Here is a 16,941-nt window from a genome sequence, read left to right as displayed (position 1 = left end):
ACTAAAAATATGTTTATGTATTTATTTTGAAGCAATTATTGAAGTGGAGCTAGTAGAGAATTCCGTGTGTAATAGGATTCTTATTTATCCAAAGAGGAAGATAAGCATGTATGAGGACGGGACCACCTCAGAGCTGCATGGTTACAGTAAGGAGTAGCTTCAGAGGAGAAGATGGAAGCAGTGCTCCCTTGGGGCACCACAAAATATGAGGGAAAAGCAGGGAAAATAGGTGTACTTGTGGGTTTCTTTCCCACCCATCTCTTCTTTGTTCACACACTACCAACATTTGGTGAAGTATATGAGGAGTACATTGCACAATCTGTAGTGTGGAAATATGTGTCAGATCTTCAGAGAGTCCTTACCTGAAATGCAGCAGTGCTGGTGCAGAGCCCTACATCCTTTCAAAGTTTACTCTGATCTTTCTTAGTTCCCCGTGATCACCAGGTAATAAGTAAGTTAAACAGGCTTTATATCAGAAAACCAATCCTCCACCCTGATGACATGCCATCGGTGAATGGATTCACCCAGGGAAATTTTGGGCATCATTTCTTACTAGACTAACACCTTCTGCACATGCTGGCTTCTCATGAGGTTATCCAGCCTTGTTTTAGAGGCAGAAGATAAGATGCTCCAGCATCACATGCAGAATTTAAAGCTCAGTGTTGGTGTTAAACAGATGCAGTCATGTGAATTCCAAGAACCACTGTATACACAATGCAGTATATTGTTTCCCAAATGGAAAATTACAGTGCTGAGGGTAGAGACAGTCACTGAAAAGAAATAAGAAAAAAAACCAAGACAAAACCAAACCACATACAAGACCAAACCTCAAATTTATGGTTCCAAGCCCTCTGCTGGTGCAAATTCTCCCTTTACACCAGAATAGGAATTTGTCCAAGAGCTATAAAATGAGTTCATCACTGCTTGGGCTACACTTTGGCTCTTGTATCCAAGAATAATATTTTAAGCATGGCTTGAGGAGTAATTCAACATATGAATTGATGAGAACAGTTTAGGATTTTGCAAGCTTCATAGGAATGAGGGGCTTTTCCCCCCCCAGTAATAGCAGTTACTTGTATTTTTAATGATCATGTTGTGTGTTGTTTGATGGATGTCTCATTTCAGAGCAAATGCCTGTTTCAACTCATAGAATGATGTTGTGGCACAAGTAAGGAGACAAAACCTGGAATTCATGGAGAGAAAACAACAGCGAATTTTTTCTGTTCTATTTTAGTGAAATTTTTCTCTTGTGTTTTCCAGTTTATGTAAACAAATTATGGCCAGAGAAAGTATGAAGCAGAAAACATCATCAAGGCTGCAGAAGATAAGGAATATGAGTACAAGGACCTTGTCATTGCCTTGTTTATTGACATCTGGGGGAAAGGGGGAGAGGCTGTCTTACAAAATTCAAAGAACTGGAACATCTGAGACATTTCAGCTAAAAATTGTGGTTCTCCCATGCAGTGTACATTATAAAAATACTTTTGTGACTCACAAGGGAGAAGTAAAGCTACAAACCAAGCTCTGTTGCTCCCTTCTTCTCCTGTGATGTAATTTGACATGACCAATAGAGCCAGACATGCTATATTAACCTACAGTAAATTTGAAAAAAAATGTGGTTTTCAGTAAAATACGGGAAAAAGTTGTGATCTTTATTAACTAAGAAATAGCTTTCAGACTTGAAATTAGGAGTAGAGGTTTCCCAGTGAATACAAACTGTCTGATGTGGTGTGATATCTGGCTTTCAGAGTCTATGCTCAAGTGACTGCAACTTGTTGATATTGACTGTGCTGTTCAGCTAGTATCTCATCACATTACATCTCCAACCCCACCTGAAAAAGCAGAATCATTTTGAATTTTAGCTATGACACAGACTTGTAGAAGCCAGTTTTCCAAAGCATTTTAAAGATTATTTTTAAAACCTTCTTAGCCCCCGTAGTCCAAACTACTTAGGATTAATATAAAAGTGGAATTTGGTATATTGTAAACCACTTTGAAAATCAGAAAGACAGTAGCTGCAATTCATTAATATTGCATTGCAAAATTGTTTGCTGGTGACTTGGACAGATTAGATGATCATCCTGGAGGCTATGAGGATTTTAACATGAGTCATTCCAGCTGCTTGTCTACTGGTACTTGATACTTCTTTTCATCTGCTGGTACAGATGTGGAAACAGTGGTAAAGTACAAGTGATATAGTGGCAAGTTTTTCTACAGATTTCAAAAATAAAGGACCTCACATGAGGTCAACATTCTGAGGTGAAAGTCATGCCATTGGAGTGATCAGTAACTATATATGCTGTAGCATAACTTGATGTGGCAAATTAGGAGAATGCAGAGTTTTAGAAAGGAGAGGCCATCTGATTCAACAGGGCAAATCTTCTCTGGCTTATCCAATCTCCTTGCTTTTTCACTAAGATCCTGAATTCCGATGTTCAGAAATTAATTTAGCTCTACACTGAATTCACTGAAATACACTGTTCAAAGTGTTATTTCTTCCAGTTTTCCACAGCATACCTCCCTTTCTCTTAGCTTAGGTTATTGTTTGTTTTTTAACACTAGAATACTTTGTCATTTGGAAGCAAAATAAATTATATTTTAAAGGAATAGACTTGTTTTTTTCATTCATATGTACACACTTCATCTGGGACACTAGAGAGCTGTTATCCGTTACTTTTCAGTGCTGCAGATTTCTACTCAAGTTAACTTCTCTTCTGTCTTTCCGATAAGGGATCTTGCTTTTAATCAGAGATGTGAATCATGTCACCTTCTTTGTAACAGTAATCTGATCTTACATCTAGGGCACTTCATCTTCTTTTCTTAAAAGAGTAAATGGCCTGTAGTGCAATAACTACTACAGTTTATTAATTATCCTGTATATTTGATTGGCCCAAATTGATATTGTGTTGTGTAAACCACAACTATAGGCACTGTTTCTACATCTGTTCAACTTAGCATTTTAAAATCTTTGGAAGATGCTGAATAGTAAGCTGCACTAGATCATTCACCTATTTTAATTTCATGTGGTATCTCCCCTTCATTCCATTTTTTTGCCAGAATCATTTCTAGCCCTCCATAAGCATTGCTGAGAGGTTTAGTAAGGACTGCATATTGCAATATGTGGCCCATCTATACAGAAAAATAGGAATAACTTCTCCAAAAGCCCTTCTAGGCCAGGATCCTGTCACTGTGTGAAACTGCTGACTGTGGAATAGTATGGAAACATGCTAAGTGTGTATTAAATGTTTTCCTCAAGTACTCTCTTAGCCTGCAGCATTCTTCAGCTCCAGAGCTTCCTGGGCCAGAGATGGTATCTTCATGTTTGGTAGTCCTTGTCAGATTTTATCCTCCATCAGTTTGTTTAATCACTTTTTGATCTCAGATAAACCTTCATCATTGGCAGCACCTCATGTCAGTGAGTTCCGCAAGCAAATGTACATTAGGTGACAGGGTGCCTCCTTTTGTTCATTGTGAACCTGCCATTTACACATTTTAGTTGGTATGTTGTGTTATGGTTGTGTTGTGTAGACATCTGAGTAATTGGTCTTTCTTCATCTTCTCCATACTGTTCATGGTTTCATAGAGGCTAATGAGACGAATTTTATCTCCATGGCATAAAATTGACACACAATACTGTATTGATGTTGAGCAGTTGAAGAGAGAATTTACAGTGTAATAAATGTTGTTGCAGACCACGTTTCACTTTTCTGACAAAACAACTGGTAGAATTAATTAAGAAATTCAGACATAAGCTTATTTTAATACAGATGAGCCAAAGAAGGGTTAAAAGTGAAAATGAAAGGACACATTTTTGGCTATTAGCTAATAATATGCCATATTTTATAAATCAGTAACCTCTTGTGTTGGAGTGGTATGGCTTATTATGACTATGGAAATAATATGTTGCTTTTCTGCAAGTAGACATGCAGGAATGATATTTTAAGAGAAGACATTGACTTCGTCTGCAAGGCCAGGGCATGAAATAAATGAAAATAACAATTATTGATTTTCCTTTTCTTGTGCTGAGAGAAACATTTGCCAGCTTTTATGAGGGGGAAAGAGCAGATGTTCAGCAAGAGAGGAGAGGTTTTCGGTTTTAGCAATAAGACATGATAATTTTTGCAGAGAACATTTCTTTGCAGTTATATCATCTTGAGATGGGGAAACAAGTCAGAAGACCAAAATATAAATAGTGAAAAGTACCCTAAAATGGCGGTACTTTGCAAGTATACAGGATTTTTCTTAGGAGGCGGTGAACAAATGGTTCAGAAGATTCAGCTTCATTCTAGTTTGACAGACTAAGGTGCAATTGTGTGAAAGAGATTGAGTGTATATACTTGTCACATGACTTTTAATTTGGTCATGTGCTGAGAGTCTACCACCGTGAATTGCGAACGGCCTGAAAACAGCAGAGCTCTGGAAAGATGCACCAGACAAGCCAGACAGGACATTGGGACAGGATCAGGGTTGAACCCCTGGTAGTCATTCAGCTTCACTGGGCTCACAAAGTGAAAAGATTACTTTTATCCTGTTGGCAGAAAAAGCATCACTAGTCTTTAGAGAATATACAAAGTGCTATGACACATTACTGAAATGTCACTCCGCAGGAATCGTGGGAACATGGGAATGTGAAATGTTAATGAGGAAGTCTGTTTTCCAAGGCTATGCAATTGGTTGCTGTGCTTTTTACTGCATGAATTCAGATTAATCTACTACTTACAGCCAGAAATTGGGAAAAAAAAAAATCAGAAAAGGGTTATGTAACAGAATGCCTGCAAAAGCTGGGAATTCTATTTGATGTCCTCTCCAGGTGTGCTGGAGCCTCCCCAGATATGGCCACCAGCATTTAGGAGGAGGATGGTTCTGACTAGTCTCTGTCCTGTCCCTTGTCAGCTGCTGCAGCACCCTGCAGCTGGGTTGTGGAGTCCCAAAGCCATCCATCACCCTCAGCACCACAGCTCCCAGTGATTTTATGGTTAGACTGGGCTGCAGCTGCCATGCATTGCAAAAAAGCAGCCAATCCCTCCTCGTGGTACTCAGATGAATAGACATAAACCTGGTGTGAATTGATTGAGTGGTCATCTTAGCAACAGTATTAGTTGATCTGCCTGAGGGTCACAAGGCTCTGCGAGAGATCTTGATGGACTGGAGCAATGGGCTAAGGACAGCTGCATGAGGTTCAACAAGGTGAAGTGCCAGGTAGTGCACTTGGGTCACATCAACCCCATGCAGTGTTACAGGCTGGGGGAGGAGTGCTTTAAGAGCTGTTCAGCAGAAAGAGATTTGGGGATACTGGTCTCAACAGCAGCTGAACATGAGCCAGCACATGCTCAGGTAGACAAGAAGGCCAATGGCATCCTGGTCTGTATCAGATGTAGCATGTCCAGCAGGAGCAGGGCAGTGATCGTCCCACTGTACTCCACACTGGTGATGCCACACCTCAAATCCTGTGTCCAGTTCTGGGCCTCTTGCTTCTGAGGTACTGCAGTGTGTCCAGAACAGGGCAACAGAGCTGGTGAAGGGTCTGGAGCACAAGTCTTACAAGGGGCAGCTGAAGGAGCTGGGTTTTTTTAGTCTAGAGAAGAAGAAGCTGAGGGGAGAATGTATTGCTGTCTACAGTTGTAGTGAGGTGAGGGTCATTCTTTGCTACCATGTCTCAAGCGAAAGCATGAGAGGAAATGGCCTTCAATTACACCAGGGAAGGTTCAGATTAGAAAATCATTTTTCTCTGAAAGAGTGGCTAGGCATTGGAGTAAGTTGCCCAGAAAAGTGGTGGAGTCACAGTCTCTGGAAGTGTTCAAGGGACGTCTGGACATGACACTTGCAAACATGATTTTGGTGTGACTGTGGTGGTGCTATGCATGAACTAGATGATCTTTCAGGTCTCTCACAACCTTGGTGATTCTGTGTGATTATTCCATGTGATTATTTGTTGTGCCTTTCCTGGCCTGTGGCTTGTGTCTTATGTGTGCAGCCCCACATACATCTTGCGCCTTCCATAACGCTGTAGGTTGGCTTCCCCCAGCTCCACCCACTGTCTTCTGTTTTCAGCAGGAATACAAGGCTTCATTTGGTTTTCTCTGTAAGAGAGTGTATCTGTTTCTCACAATCATCAAACAACAGGGCCTTGGATTTCTATGGCAGTTGGGCCATGAAGCTGGAACAGTGACTACATCAGGGTATAAACAGATGTATTTTTAATTGGAAGAAAGAGAAAAAACTTTAACAAACTATAAAATTAGAGGCCCTGCTTCAAGACTAAGACAGCCCTATAGCAGCCCTAGAAGACTAATGCTGGCAAATAGATTAAAAGAGTGTTCAAGGCCAGCTTCTCTGTCAGCTTTCAAAGTGCTAAATTCATTGAAAAGATGTTTGCTCAAAGTGGTGACAAGTAGAATGAGATTGTATTGTTGAAAGTGCAACATTTCATGCATGGGACAGCATGGCAGTTTTTCCTTGGAAGAGCTTCTTTGGAGGACATGACCGTTCACTGATAGGGCATAGCAGTCTCCTCCCCATGGACTGTTTGCACATTGCAGAGGCTAATTCACCAGGTTTTCTAGCCTAGCATTGCTACTAAAAGCAGCCAGACTGTAGCTGGGCTAGGGTGTGTTTCATAAACTGGCATTTGGAAGTAAGTACTTAAGTCCATACTTTCATAGAAGTACAGTTCTAAATAAAACTGAACTGTGGTATTATATGGTATTATTGTTATAATGCAGCTACTTTCAGGTAAGTATCAAGAAAATCTACTCTTATTTGTATACATAAAGTGGTCATTTTTACAGCTACAGTATGGATTTTAAAGTGATAGTATATTAAGTTAAAATTCTAATGCTTTTAATCCTGTTATAACCTTAGCTGGACTGAATATAAAGGATTTATTTACACATAACTGTAGTCTGTTTAGCACAAAACCATTCGAAATTTATGTGTATCAAGCAGCACTGCAATTACAGTGTGCATGGCAGAGACTTTATACAGCAGAATGCTGGTGATACCTGAGACGTTTGTAATAAATTGCGTTTCTTATTAAAGGATATGCAGAAGGCATCTCTGTGTAGCACTCAGAACCTTTAAACTTTGGTCAGTGCAGTCATGTTTTCATTCACTGGTGCTTCTTGGAAGACACCTCCTAGCCTTGCTGAGAGTATGGCAACAACAGCAAAAAGGCACCCCACCTCTCTTCACTGCTGTTACGGCACAACCCTGGATGCTTGGGCTCATAAGATAAAAATCAAAAGAAGCTCTCAACAGACTGTCAATTTGTTTCAGGCACCCTGCAAACAGTTGTGTCAAGTCCTAGGCTTCAGTTCAAAAAGCTCTGAAGTATGTGCTCATTGTAGGCATACAACTACCACAGCCCTTAATGCTCGTCTGAGCTGAGTGTGTGTTGACTCAGTAACCACTGATTTTCAATAGAGAAGGAAACATGCATTTAGAAGTGCCTTTGGCCCTGACATGTGCTTTTGATTGAAATGAACTGAAATGAAAGGTGCTCTTAGACCATGGGTAGATGCACAGTCTGCCATAGGAGATGCTCTGTGTTCCACAGGTATCTATCTTGTCTTCATTGCAGTGCCATCTGTCAAGGAGATCACCCTGTATAACGCTGTTGTTGATACTTTGAAAGGCAATAAATTCTATCTTCAAAAAGATGTTGAGGTGTTTGAAGTAACATAATTGAGACTGGTAATAATAGAGATGGAGAGACTTCAGGATACCTCAGTACTGGTCAAGTACTCTGTCCTTCAGCGACAGAAATGGACACAGCTCCAGGCAAGATGATCTGGGAACACCAATGAGCCCTGTGCCTTGTGCTTACCTGTAAACTGAATTCTTGGTGTCAGTACTAACAAGTCAGTCTTGCTATGCTTGAAAGAGAGACAGCCAAATGTGTGATGTTACAGATCAGTTCGGCACAGAACCATCATTTGGTGGCAGCTTATCATCATCACTCTGGAGGTGTGTCCTTCATTTCTCTGAGTGACATTGGAAACTCAGCATAGAGTCCCACCAAAAATACACTGGATCTGTAGTGAAAAAACATAAGATTTGAAGAGTGGTTGGGGTTTTTTTTAATTGCTTTTTCAAAATCTCTTAATTTAAGATGTGACCAAAAAAAAAAAAAAAAGAGTCACATATTTTATCATCTATAGTTTTCATTAATTTTTAAAGGAATGAGTCAAAGAAATTGCTGAACAGAACCAGTAGCAGAGGTTATATGATGAGCAGATGTAAGAGCCATCTTAATATTTGATGAGACCAAAAGTTTCTCACCACTAACCATCTTTTAATGGTGCTTGCCCTTTGAATGGGTGTATGTGGCTAGTTGTTTCTAAGGGACTAACTTTTTTGACTTTCTAATTAAATGCCTCTCAACACTGGCTTAAAACTGGTGGTGGTTTGGAAGTGTTTGGTTGCCGTGTCAGGTTAGGTTATGATAAGGTGGAAAACTGAATGGTTACATCTCGGCATGTTGGTGTGTTCAAACTCTCCACATCATCGAGGGGCTTCTCAGCCAAAGCTGATGACAAATACCAAAGCACAGAGCCTTACAGCCAGTCTGTGTGCCAGAGAGATAAACTGTTAACACCGACACAAATGGGCCAAATTGAGAAAAGCACTTAAAAATGTGTATCCGTTTTCTGTCAATGCAATGGGCAGGAATTGGGTCCCATTTTGAATGGCTTGGAAACCCGTGCACAGCAACCTGCACGGAGTCAGAAGCACATCCACAATGTAGCCAGGAACTGAAATTGGGAGCCCAGCCTGTCATTCAACAACCTGCTGAAAATTATTCCTCCATCACTCGCATAACATCTCATGTGCAGGGAGTAGAAGAAGAGCCTGATAATAAACCAATTCTATGAAAATTTAGCATGACTTTCTGTTTCTGTGAAGTCAGCAGTGAGCACGGACTTGTGGTGATGCACAGAACCAGGACTGAGCTCTCACAGCCGTAGCTGTGTTTGGTATGCTGCACTAACACTGAATTACTGACAAATAACTGGAAATGGATGTTCTGTGATTTAGAAATGGATGTGTGATTTAGAAATAATGTGAACCCTGACTGAACCCTGTTGGGTTTTTCTTCCATTTGCTCTTCGAACGTGAGAACAAGGAGGGCATTATTTATAACAACAAATGTTAAGTCCCAAAAGGAGAAATTATATTTTGAATTGACAGAATCCTGAAAGTGTAAATGTGGTTTCATAACTAAATATATTTTCAGACAGGAAAATGAGTTAATCAAGAGTAAAATGTTCTTGAAAAAGCTTTCTTTTTTTTTTTTTTTAATCTTCCTTGGAAATATTCTCAGCTGTCATGGTACAAAAGTAACTAGCATATCTGTATATCCATATCACAGTATCTCAGCAGTTACACTGTCTTAAAAGTACTTAAATGGATTTCTTTATTGATGTGATCCAACCAAAATAGGACATGCCAGGAACAATAAATTGTTTAGAACCTGGAAAAAAAAGACTTTCAAAAATTTAAATTAAGATTAGGAAACCTAACTCTAAGGAAGTTAAATTTTCTGGGGAAAATTAAAAATGTTCTAAAAGCTTTCAGAAAGGCATGAATTCAGTGAAGTTGATTTGAGGTAGGAATCCATGTCTTACAAGTTGTTATTATCAAGGGAATATATCCAAAGGACTGATTTGGGGTTTTTTTTAAATGGACAGGGTAGTTAATGTGGAAAAAATAATTTGATACATTAACTGTGGAACTTAACAACATTGTTATAGCATTGCTTTAATTCAGTCAAAATCAGGATATTCAACCACACAGATCCAATCCTACCATTTCATACAGTCATCTGTGTCTTCATGTATTTTGGTTGATGTCGCTCCGTTTCTAGGAGAATCACCAGTCCAGATTTCATTTAATGAATCTTCTTTAGTTTCTTGAGTGTTAAAATAAACAGTAAAACTGGCCTAATTCAAAGTAGGTTGTTAGTGTAATATAGACCCTCCTGTTCCTTAGGTAAGGTGTGCCAAGTAAATGTTAAAGATTAGTTTGGACTTCAGAAACAATGTCTCTTGAGATTTTTGTTGAGAAACCTATTGTGTGGTACTGATTGTTGCTGGGGGAGAGGATTTTGAACCATGAATCCACAGTTCTTCGAAGCTCCTCAAAGTGAATGTTACCAGATGGGAAAAAAGAAACCATGGATTCTCCATATTTAACGTCTTGAGACTGCCTTGTGAGGCTCTGAGGAAACTATTTCTGACTCTTTCATTTGTTTTTCTCAGGTTGGGGGTCACACCATGCTGCCCATTCGTTGGATGCCTCCAGAGAGTATAATGTACAGGAAGTTCACCACAGAAAGTGATGTCTGGAGCCTAGGGGTTGTATTATGGGAAATCTTTACTTATGGCAAACAGCCATGGTATCAGCTCTCAAACAATGAGGTGTGTGTAATATATTCTCAAAGTGCATTGGGAAAGCTGTTATGCTAATTGTCTGTGTTGCTTCTCTGGAGAAGGGACAGCAACAAATTTATTTGTTAAAGGCTGACACTGATACAAGGTATTTATTGTATTGTCATGAACCATATGGTTAAATTTCTTCCTTTTCACCCTTTTCTACCCTGAGTGGATGGAACGTGTCCAAGCAGAACTAGAACACTTGGAATTTAATTTTTTCCTTTGTATAGAATGAATTCTGCTCTGGGTAGACCATGAGGCAATGAAAAGGACCTTAGCTATCTCCTGAAAAGACATATCATACATGGTACTGTTTCAGAGTGGTTGTCCATAACCATGGACAGATTAGACTGAAGTAATCAATAAATCTCTTGATTTCCAGGCAGTCACAAGTATCTCCTTTTCCAGAGACTAGCCACAGTGATACTCATAAATTTGCAGGGGATGGAGCAAAGGAGAGGCGTTGAAGCTCTGTGAGCAGGTTGAAAATTTATCCTGCCTCTGAGGCGGTAGTTGGGTAGAGAGAGAAGGTATGGGATTAATTCCTAGCTACAGTTTCCTTTTGTGTGGGGTGGACAATGTGGGTGAACTTAACATGATTGAAGTTACTGCTCTTTGATCACTTACTTTACAGTGAATTTTCCAGATTCCATACTGCTACTCATTCATCTGCCTAGAAAAGCAGGCCTTTCCAGAGATGGCTGCATGGCAGCCACCAGTGAGGCTGCTATGGTTGAAGTTAACTCTTCCATGGATGAACTCCTTGTAGTTGGCACAGCTGCGCTGATCCTTTTCTTGTGATTTCTCATAGGTGATTGAGTGCATCACTCAGGGCCGAGTCCTGCAGCGACCTCGCACATGCCCAAAGGAAGTGTATGACTTGATGCTGGGCTGTTGGCAACGGGAGCCTCACATGAGGCTCAACATCAAAGAAATCCACTCCCTCCTTCAGAACTTGGCCAAGGCATCTCCAGTCTACTTGGATATTTTAGGCTAAAGTCTCCTAGCATTTCTTCTTCTGGGCTACGGGAATGAATGTGTTCAACTGCCGCTGAACTCCATTAAAATGTGTTCTTAACTTTGACAGTATTAATGACAAAGTTGCGGAGAAGCTTTCAAAGGGCAAGCAATGTGCACTTCTCCATCTGTAGACACAGTATTGACTTTTTAGACATTACCAAGATGTATCTTCTCTCTTTCTCTCAGTTTCTATCTTTTTTTTCCTTCTCTCCTGTCTTTCTAATCAATTTGGCTTCTGCATTATTCTAACTCTGCATAGACAAAAGCCTTAAAAACCCAATCTGTTATATCAGCAGACTCTTCAGTTTGCCCACCACAACTAACAATGCCTTGTTGTATTCATGCCTTTGATGTGGATGAAAAAAAGGGAAAAATATATTTGACTAAAACTTTGTGATTTCTGCTGTACAGCTACTGGGAGTTTCTATGGATTCACCTCATTTTTTTTGCTTCAGCCTGTGGGTGGAAAAAGAAGACTGGTGTTCTCTACATGAAGAATGTTCTTTGCAGAGATAAAGCCAGCTAAAAAGAGGACACTCTTGTGTGATACACTATCTGGAGGAACTTGGGAAATCAGGTGGCATCCAACCCTGCAAGAAAACACTGAAGTGATTTGATGGAAGACAAGAGGGAGTCTAGCAATTTCCCTGAAGAGTCTTTCTGAGGACTAAAGGGATTGGTTAAGGAGGTGCTTTGCCAGCACCATTCATTGCCAGAATCAAGTAAAACAAAAAAAAGATGCTGCTTGCACTGCACGCAGTTGTGTTACAACATGATAAACTAAACACGCCCTTTTTTTGTCTTCTGGTAGGATATTGTCATGCCACTGGTGTAAAAATGTTCTCCAGCTAGTCTTTTTTAGTAAAGGCTGAAGCTAGATTTAGTTACATACAATATTAATTTCAGAATCACATGTTGAAACTAAGGATTTTGATAGGACAAACTATAAATGCTGAGGCAGGTGTATCTTATACTGTGCTTGTCCAGCAGCATATTCCTTCCTTCTTCAATCCTTTCTTTTTTCTTTTTTTAACCGTGCAAGCAAAACTGTGCATGGTCTTTGTCGATTAATGCCATTAGTACAGAAACGATCACTCATCTTGTAGTACACCCTAGTAGGCATAGCAAACTCATAATGATATAACCTATATTTCATTAGAAGGGGCTAATGGAGGACATTAGCTGTGTTAAAATGCCTTTACAATGTTATAGATACTATAGGCTGATATAACATGAATAATCTAAAGCACGGAGATCACTGGTTATGTTTGAAACATAGCAGGGGATAAAGATCTCTAGAGAAAACAAATTACTCTGTGGTTATGGCTTGCTATTCAGAGTACAAAGATTCTAAGCTCAGTGCCATTTTTGTATTGGTACTACTGCTGTCATAACCAACATATACACTTTATAAAATAGTTTATTTTTGGTTGGATTGGCATTGTATGTGTACAACATTTGCATGGCCACTGTGTTGATGACAGCTGCATGAGCATACCTGTTGTTTTTCAAACTAGAAGTTGACAATTTGAAATTTAGAGCTAGGATTATTTTTAATATGAATTCTTACAAATGAAAACCTACCTTACCTATTCCTCAAGACTTCTGCTTCCCTCTGTGAGGGGGCGTTATTGCAAAAAAGTGATCTTTCTTTCCATTTTCTCTTTTTATTATTTCTTATTGATATGAGCCAGATCAAAATAGTCCATCTTCGTGTTGGGGATATTTTATTTAATAAATTAAGCATTTTATTTTTGTAAGTGTTCCCATAGCACATTTAATATATAATTTGCTCGCATGTATTATTTATTGAGGCACTTTAAGTTTTTCTTTCAGAAGCTTTTAGAGCTAGCTTATAAAAATTCTGAACATTTTCAGAAGAAAACAGTTCACTGGACACTGATGAAGTTTTACCCTTCTCAATGTCATTGGAAAGGCAGCATTACAAATAAACATGACAGTGTAACTATAAAGCCATACTCAGTATTTCTTTAATAAACTAGATGTTATTTCTTAACTGCTACTGAACTGGAAACACATAAAAAGCCAGAGGAAGATTCCTACAAAATGGGCCTTAAGATTTTATCTAGACTGTCTTGGAAGTTCTCACAGAAAACTAGAAAAAGACTGAGCATCCAGTGAAACCCATTCTCTTGAGAATATGAATGTTATATTTTAAAGGAATTTGAAATTGATTTTCAAAATAACAGTGATGGAAAAGAAAGATATCAGAGTCCTCTCTTACTGTGCAGTGGGAAGAGGGTGCAGTTGGTGGAGGGGCCTGCTAAATTTCTACCTGCATATTCTGTCTAAGTTTCGTCTGAGCTGAAGAAAAAGGCATCTGAGATGATGCTTTTACTGGAAAAGAGGCTCCAGCCCAAAAGCAAGCAGGTGTGTTTTGCAAGCACTGAAAGAATGTATACCAAAAATAACCACAAGACCCTGAAAATGTACTTAGTGTCATCTTCTTTTGATTTCCTAGTGAGACTTTTAGAGTAATTTCAGAGAATAAATAGTATTAAAATGCATTGTGCAATAACATAGCAGTTTGTTAAACTTCTAAAGGACCAAATGTTCTACAAAGCCACCGCTATGGATAACCTTGACCTATAGCATTAATGTTCTTGATAGTGCATAAAATGTATAATCACAGTAGAAAAGCTATAAACTGTAGCTATACATAGTTTGCATTTGTTCATGAAAAGGTGAGTAAGTGTAGCAGAATGAGCAGAGAAGAGCAAGAAATATGTTCAAATCACAATGAAGGGTGAGTATATGTGCATATTCATCATGCTTGCACTGTCAGGTAAATTGTGTACACTGAGTAAATATGACAATCAGGCTCATTTAAAAAGTCTTTCTGGACTGTGCTATGAACTGACCATATATATAATATATAATATATGTGTGTTTGCATATGGCATATATATATATACACACACATAGCATATACATGTCTGCCTATGTCTGTTGTATTTTATTTATATATGTGCAGACATGCATGCACATTATGTATGGGCTGTGTGTATATGTATAAATTTACATACACCTATGTTATTTCAAATTATGATTAGAATGCTATTAATAAATTGATAAAGTCTGCTGAGTAACCAATTTTTTTTTTCTTTTGATATTTGTTTTTCTATGTTTGTAAGATTCAACTTTCTAACTGGTGTGCAACAGAGGCAGTGCTAGAATGCCAGAGATTTAACAACAAGCACTTTTCTTCCCCAGATTATTGCATAAAAACATTTCTTCCATTCCCATCTCACTTGTTTATTTCTCACAATGAAATTAACAGACAAGCTTCCGAGCTCAGAAAACAGAGGTTTTTTACTGTCATTTCTGGGTTTGTGCTACTGTTGTTTTATTGTCCTAGAAAAACAGTGCAGCTCCATTAACATTTTTTACTTGCCTGCTGTAACGAAATAACTCCAAGAATGTGCTGGACTATTCACACTGCAACATGACTTGTAGAACAACGAGAACACTGACATTCAGGAGTAATAATAGTAGCATTTGCCTCACTCTGTCCTTCACTCTCAATAGATCTGCAGAACTCGGAACTGGCCATGGAGAACAGACACTTGTAAAGCAAGAGCACCCTATAATGCCTGATGGAGTGTACACATTTAAAAGGACTGCATTCATTTTGACCTGTAAAACAGCATATCTATATATTGTCTACAGTTTAATAAGTAACTGCTTATTTTTTCTCTTCTTTCTTTTGTCCTTGCTATTTTTTATCGCTTTCTTTCCTTCTTTCTCTTCTGTATTTTGTCCTTCTTTCCTTCTATTTCTTTCCTTCCCTCTCTTTCTTTCTCTGTCTGTACCCTCCCTACCTTTATAGGAGATGGTGGTTGATGTAGACTTTTACAAAATACTTTAAAAAGAAATTAAATAACCCAAATGACTAAGGTATCATGCATATGTGCTACAACAAGTCCACATTCGGGTTGTTGCAGCCTGTAACTGAATTTCAAATACTGCTATAAAATGTGGGGGAGGGGGGCAGGCAGGGACTGGAGAGGAAGTTGGGATTTCTATTGAGAGATGAAGGTTTTGATAGCACAGTAAGTTGTATTTTCTTGTTGTGAGGGCTGGAATAAAACACTGCTGCTTTGAATAAGAGGTCCTTTAGAGCCTTAGTTAAAACACCTGTATTTGGGCAGGGTGGGGGGATGTGCTATTCATCACAAATGTGAAGCAAAAAAAGAAAAAAGTCTACATGTTGCAGGGAAAACACTGTGAAATTCACAATAGCAACCAAGTGACTATTTTGCCGTCTTTTAAACATATGTCTCAGGAGAAGAAATGGGAAATGATGGGTGTGTTATTTTTCCGTCTATGCATTCTGCACAAGGTCTGTGGGGATTTTTTGTTTGCTTGTAGAAGGTTCTGAGTGATGACTGGCTGATATTTTATAAACACTGAATATTTGAGCAAGGATTATGGAAGCTGCTAGTAAGTGAGGCCATTGATTGGAATATGTGAGAAAACAGAACAAATCAAATCTACCCAGAGGCCTAATTCTTGCAGCTTATATGTATCTTTCTGTAACTTAAAGAAAAGCACCTAAGAATGTTTTAGATAGAAATAATTTAATTCAACATTTATGTTTAATTGAATCACCAATAGAGAGAGAATCAATTAATTATGAAATATTTGTCCCAGCCCTTTCCACCTATACTTTATGTATATATCTTTCTAGATATCACTCTCTTTGTCACTTTAGGTAAAGAGGAAGATATCTACATACAATTATAAATCTCTATATTGTCACGAATTGTGACCTGGTGTGTAGAGCTATCTTTCTCCTTTCTTTTTTCCTTTTTTTTTAAAGTTTATTTAATGTGATGTCTCCGTGAAAATATTTAGTGGTTCTTGTTTTGCAGTTTGTTACAAGTAGTCATTGCTTTAAAACTTTCATTGCATCTTGGCTGATTTCAAAGTGATGCCTAGGTATCAGTGTTAAAAGTTTTGTTTGTGAATCATGTGACCAGCTTCTCTCAACATGACATGGAAAGTCTCTTGTATTACAGTGTATTTAAAAAAAATGATGTCTTAAAATAAACAATGTCATCCGAAAGAAAGATAAAATGGTTACTTTAAAACACTAAAAATTTCATGAAGTGTTTTGTGTTGTTTTCTGTTGTTTGAATGCCTTTGTTTACCTCTATTCTTTTTAAAAAGGACAAAATTAAGGAAAAGTTTGGTATGCTTAGAAACATGGCAAGTTTGCACTCTAGAACTGTGAAGCAAAAACAGGTCACTGAAGTTGTAGTTCATGGAAGAATTGACCCAGAGTAACAGGACAAAGGAATGGCCAATCTTTGGCAGACTTATTTTTTTAGTCTTTGTTGTCCAAAGGAAGATCCTATTTGAATGCTTGTTCATTTGGGCAGCAAACACCTGCTTATCCTGTAGCAGAAACAGGCCTTCAGGTATTTTCTGGCACTTTCTTGAAAGTGTCTCTCAAACTACAGTC

The 16,941-nt window shown here is 38.6% G+C and overlaps 1 protein-coding gene across 2 annotated transcripts in view; it reads left to right on the top strand.

Moving 5' to 3' along the window:
• NTRK2 (neurotrophic receptor tyrosine kinase 2) overlaps positions 1 to 16,576 on the top strand; it is a 201,032-nt gene extending 184,456 nt beyond the window's left edge. For both annotated transcript variants that reach the window (XM_039566951.1, XM_039566957.1), the window contains 2 exons: positions 10,260 to 10,418; positions 11,245 to 16,576. In XM_039566951.1, the coding sequence (XP_039422885.1) occupies positions 10,260 to 10,418; positions 11,245 to 11,430 (345 nt within the window). In that variant the 3' untranslated portion in view covers positions 11,431 to 16,576. The remainder of the gene's footprint in view (positions 1 to 10,259; positions 10,419 to 11,244) is intronic.
• Positions 16,577 to 16,941: the final 365 nt, after the last annotated feature.

Source organism: Corvus cornix, chromosome Z (assembly GCF_000738735.6).
Source record: "Corvus cornix cornix isolate S_Up_H32 chromosome Z, ASM73873v5, whole genome shotgun sequence".
Lineage (NCBI taxonomy): Eukaryota > Metazoa > Chordata > Aves > Passeriformes > Corvidae > Corvus > Corvus cornix.
Note: the sequence above shows the minus strand (reverse complement) of the source record. Positions and strands in the feature narration are given on the sequence as shown.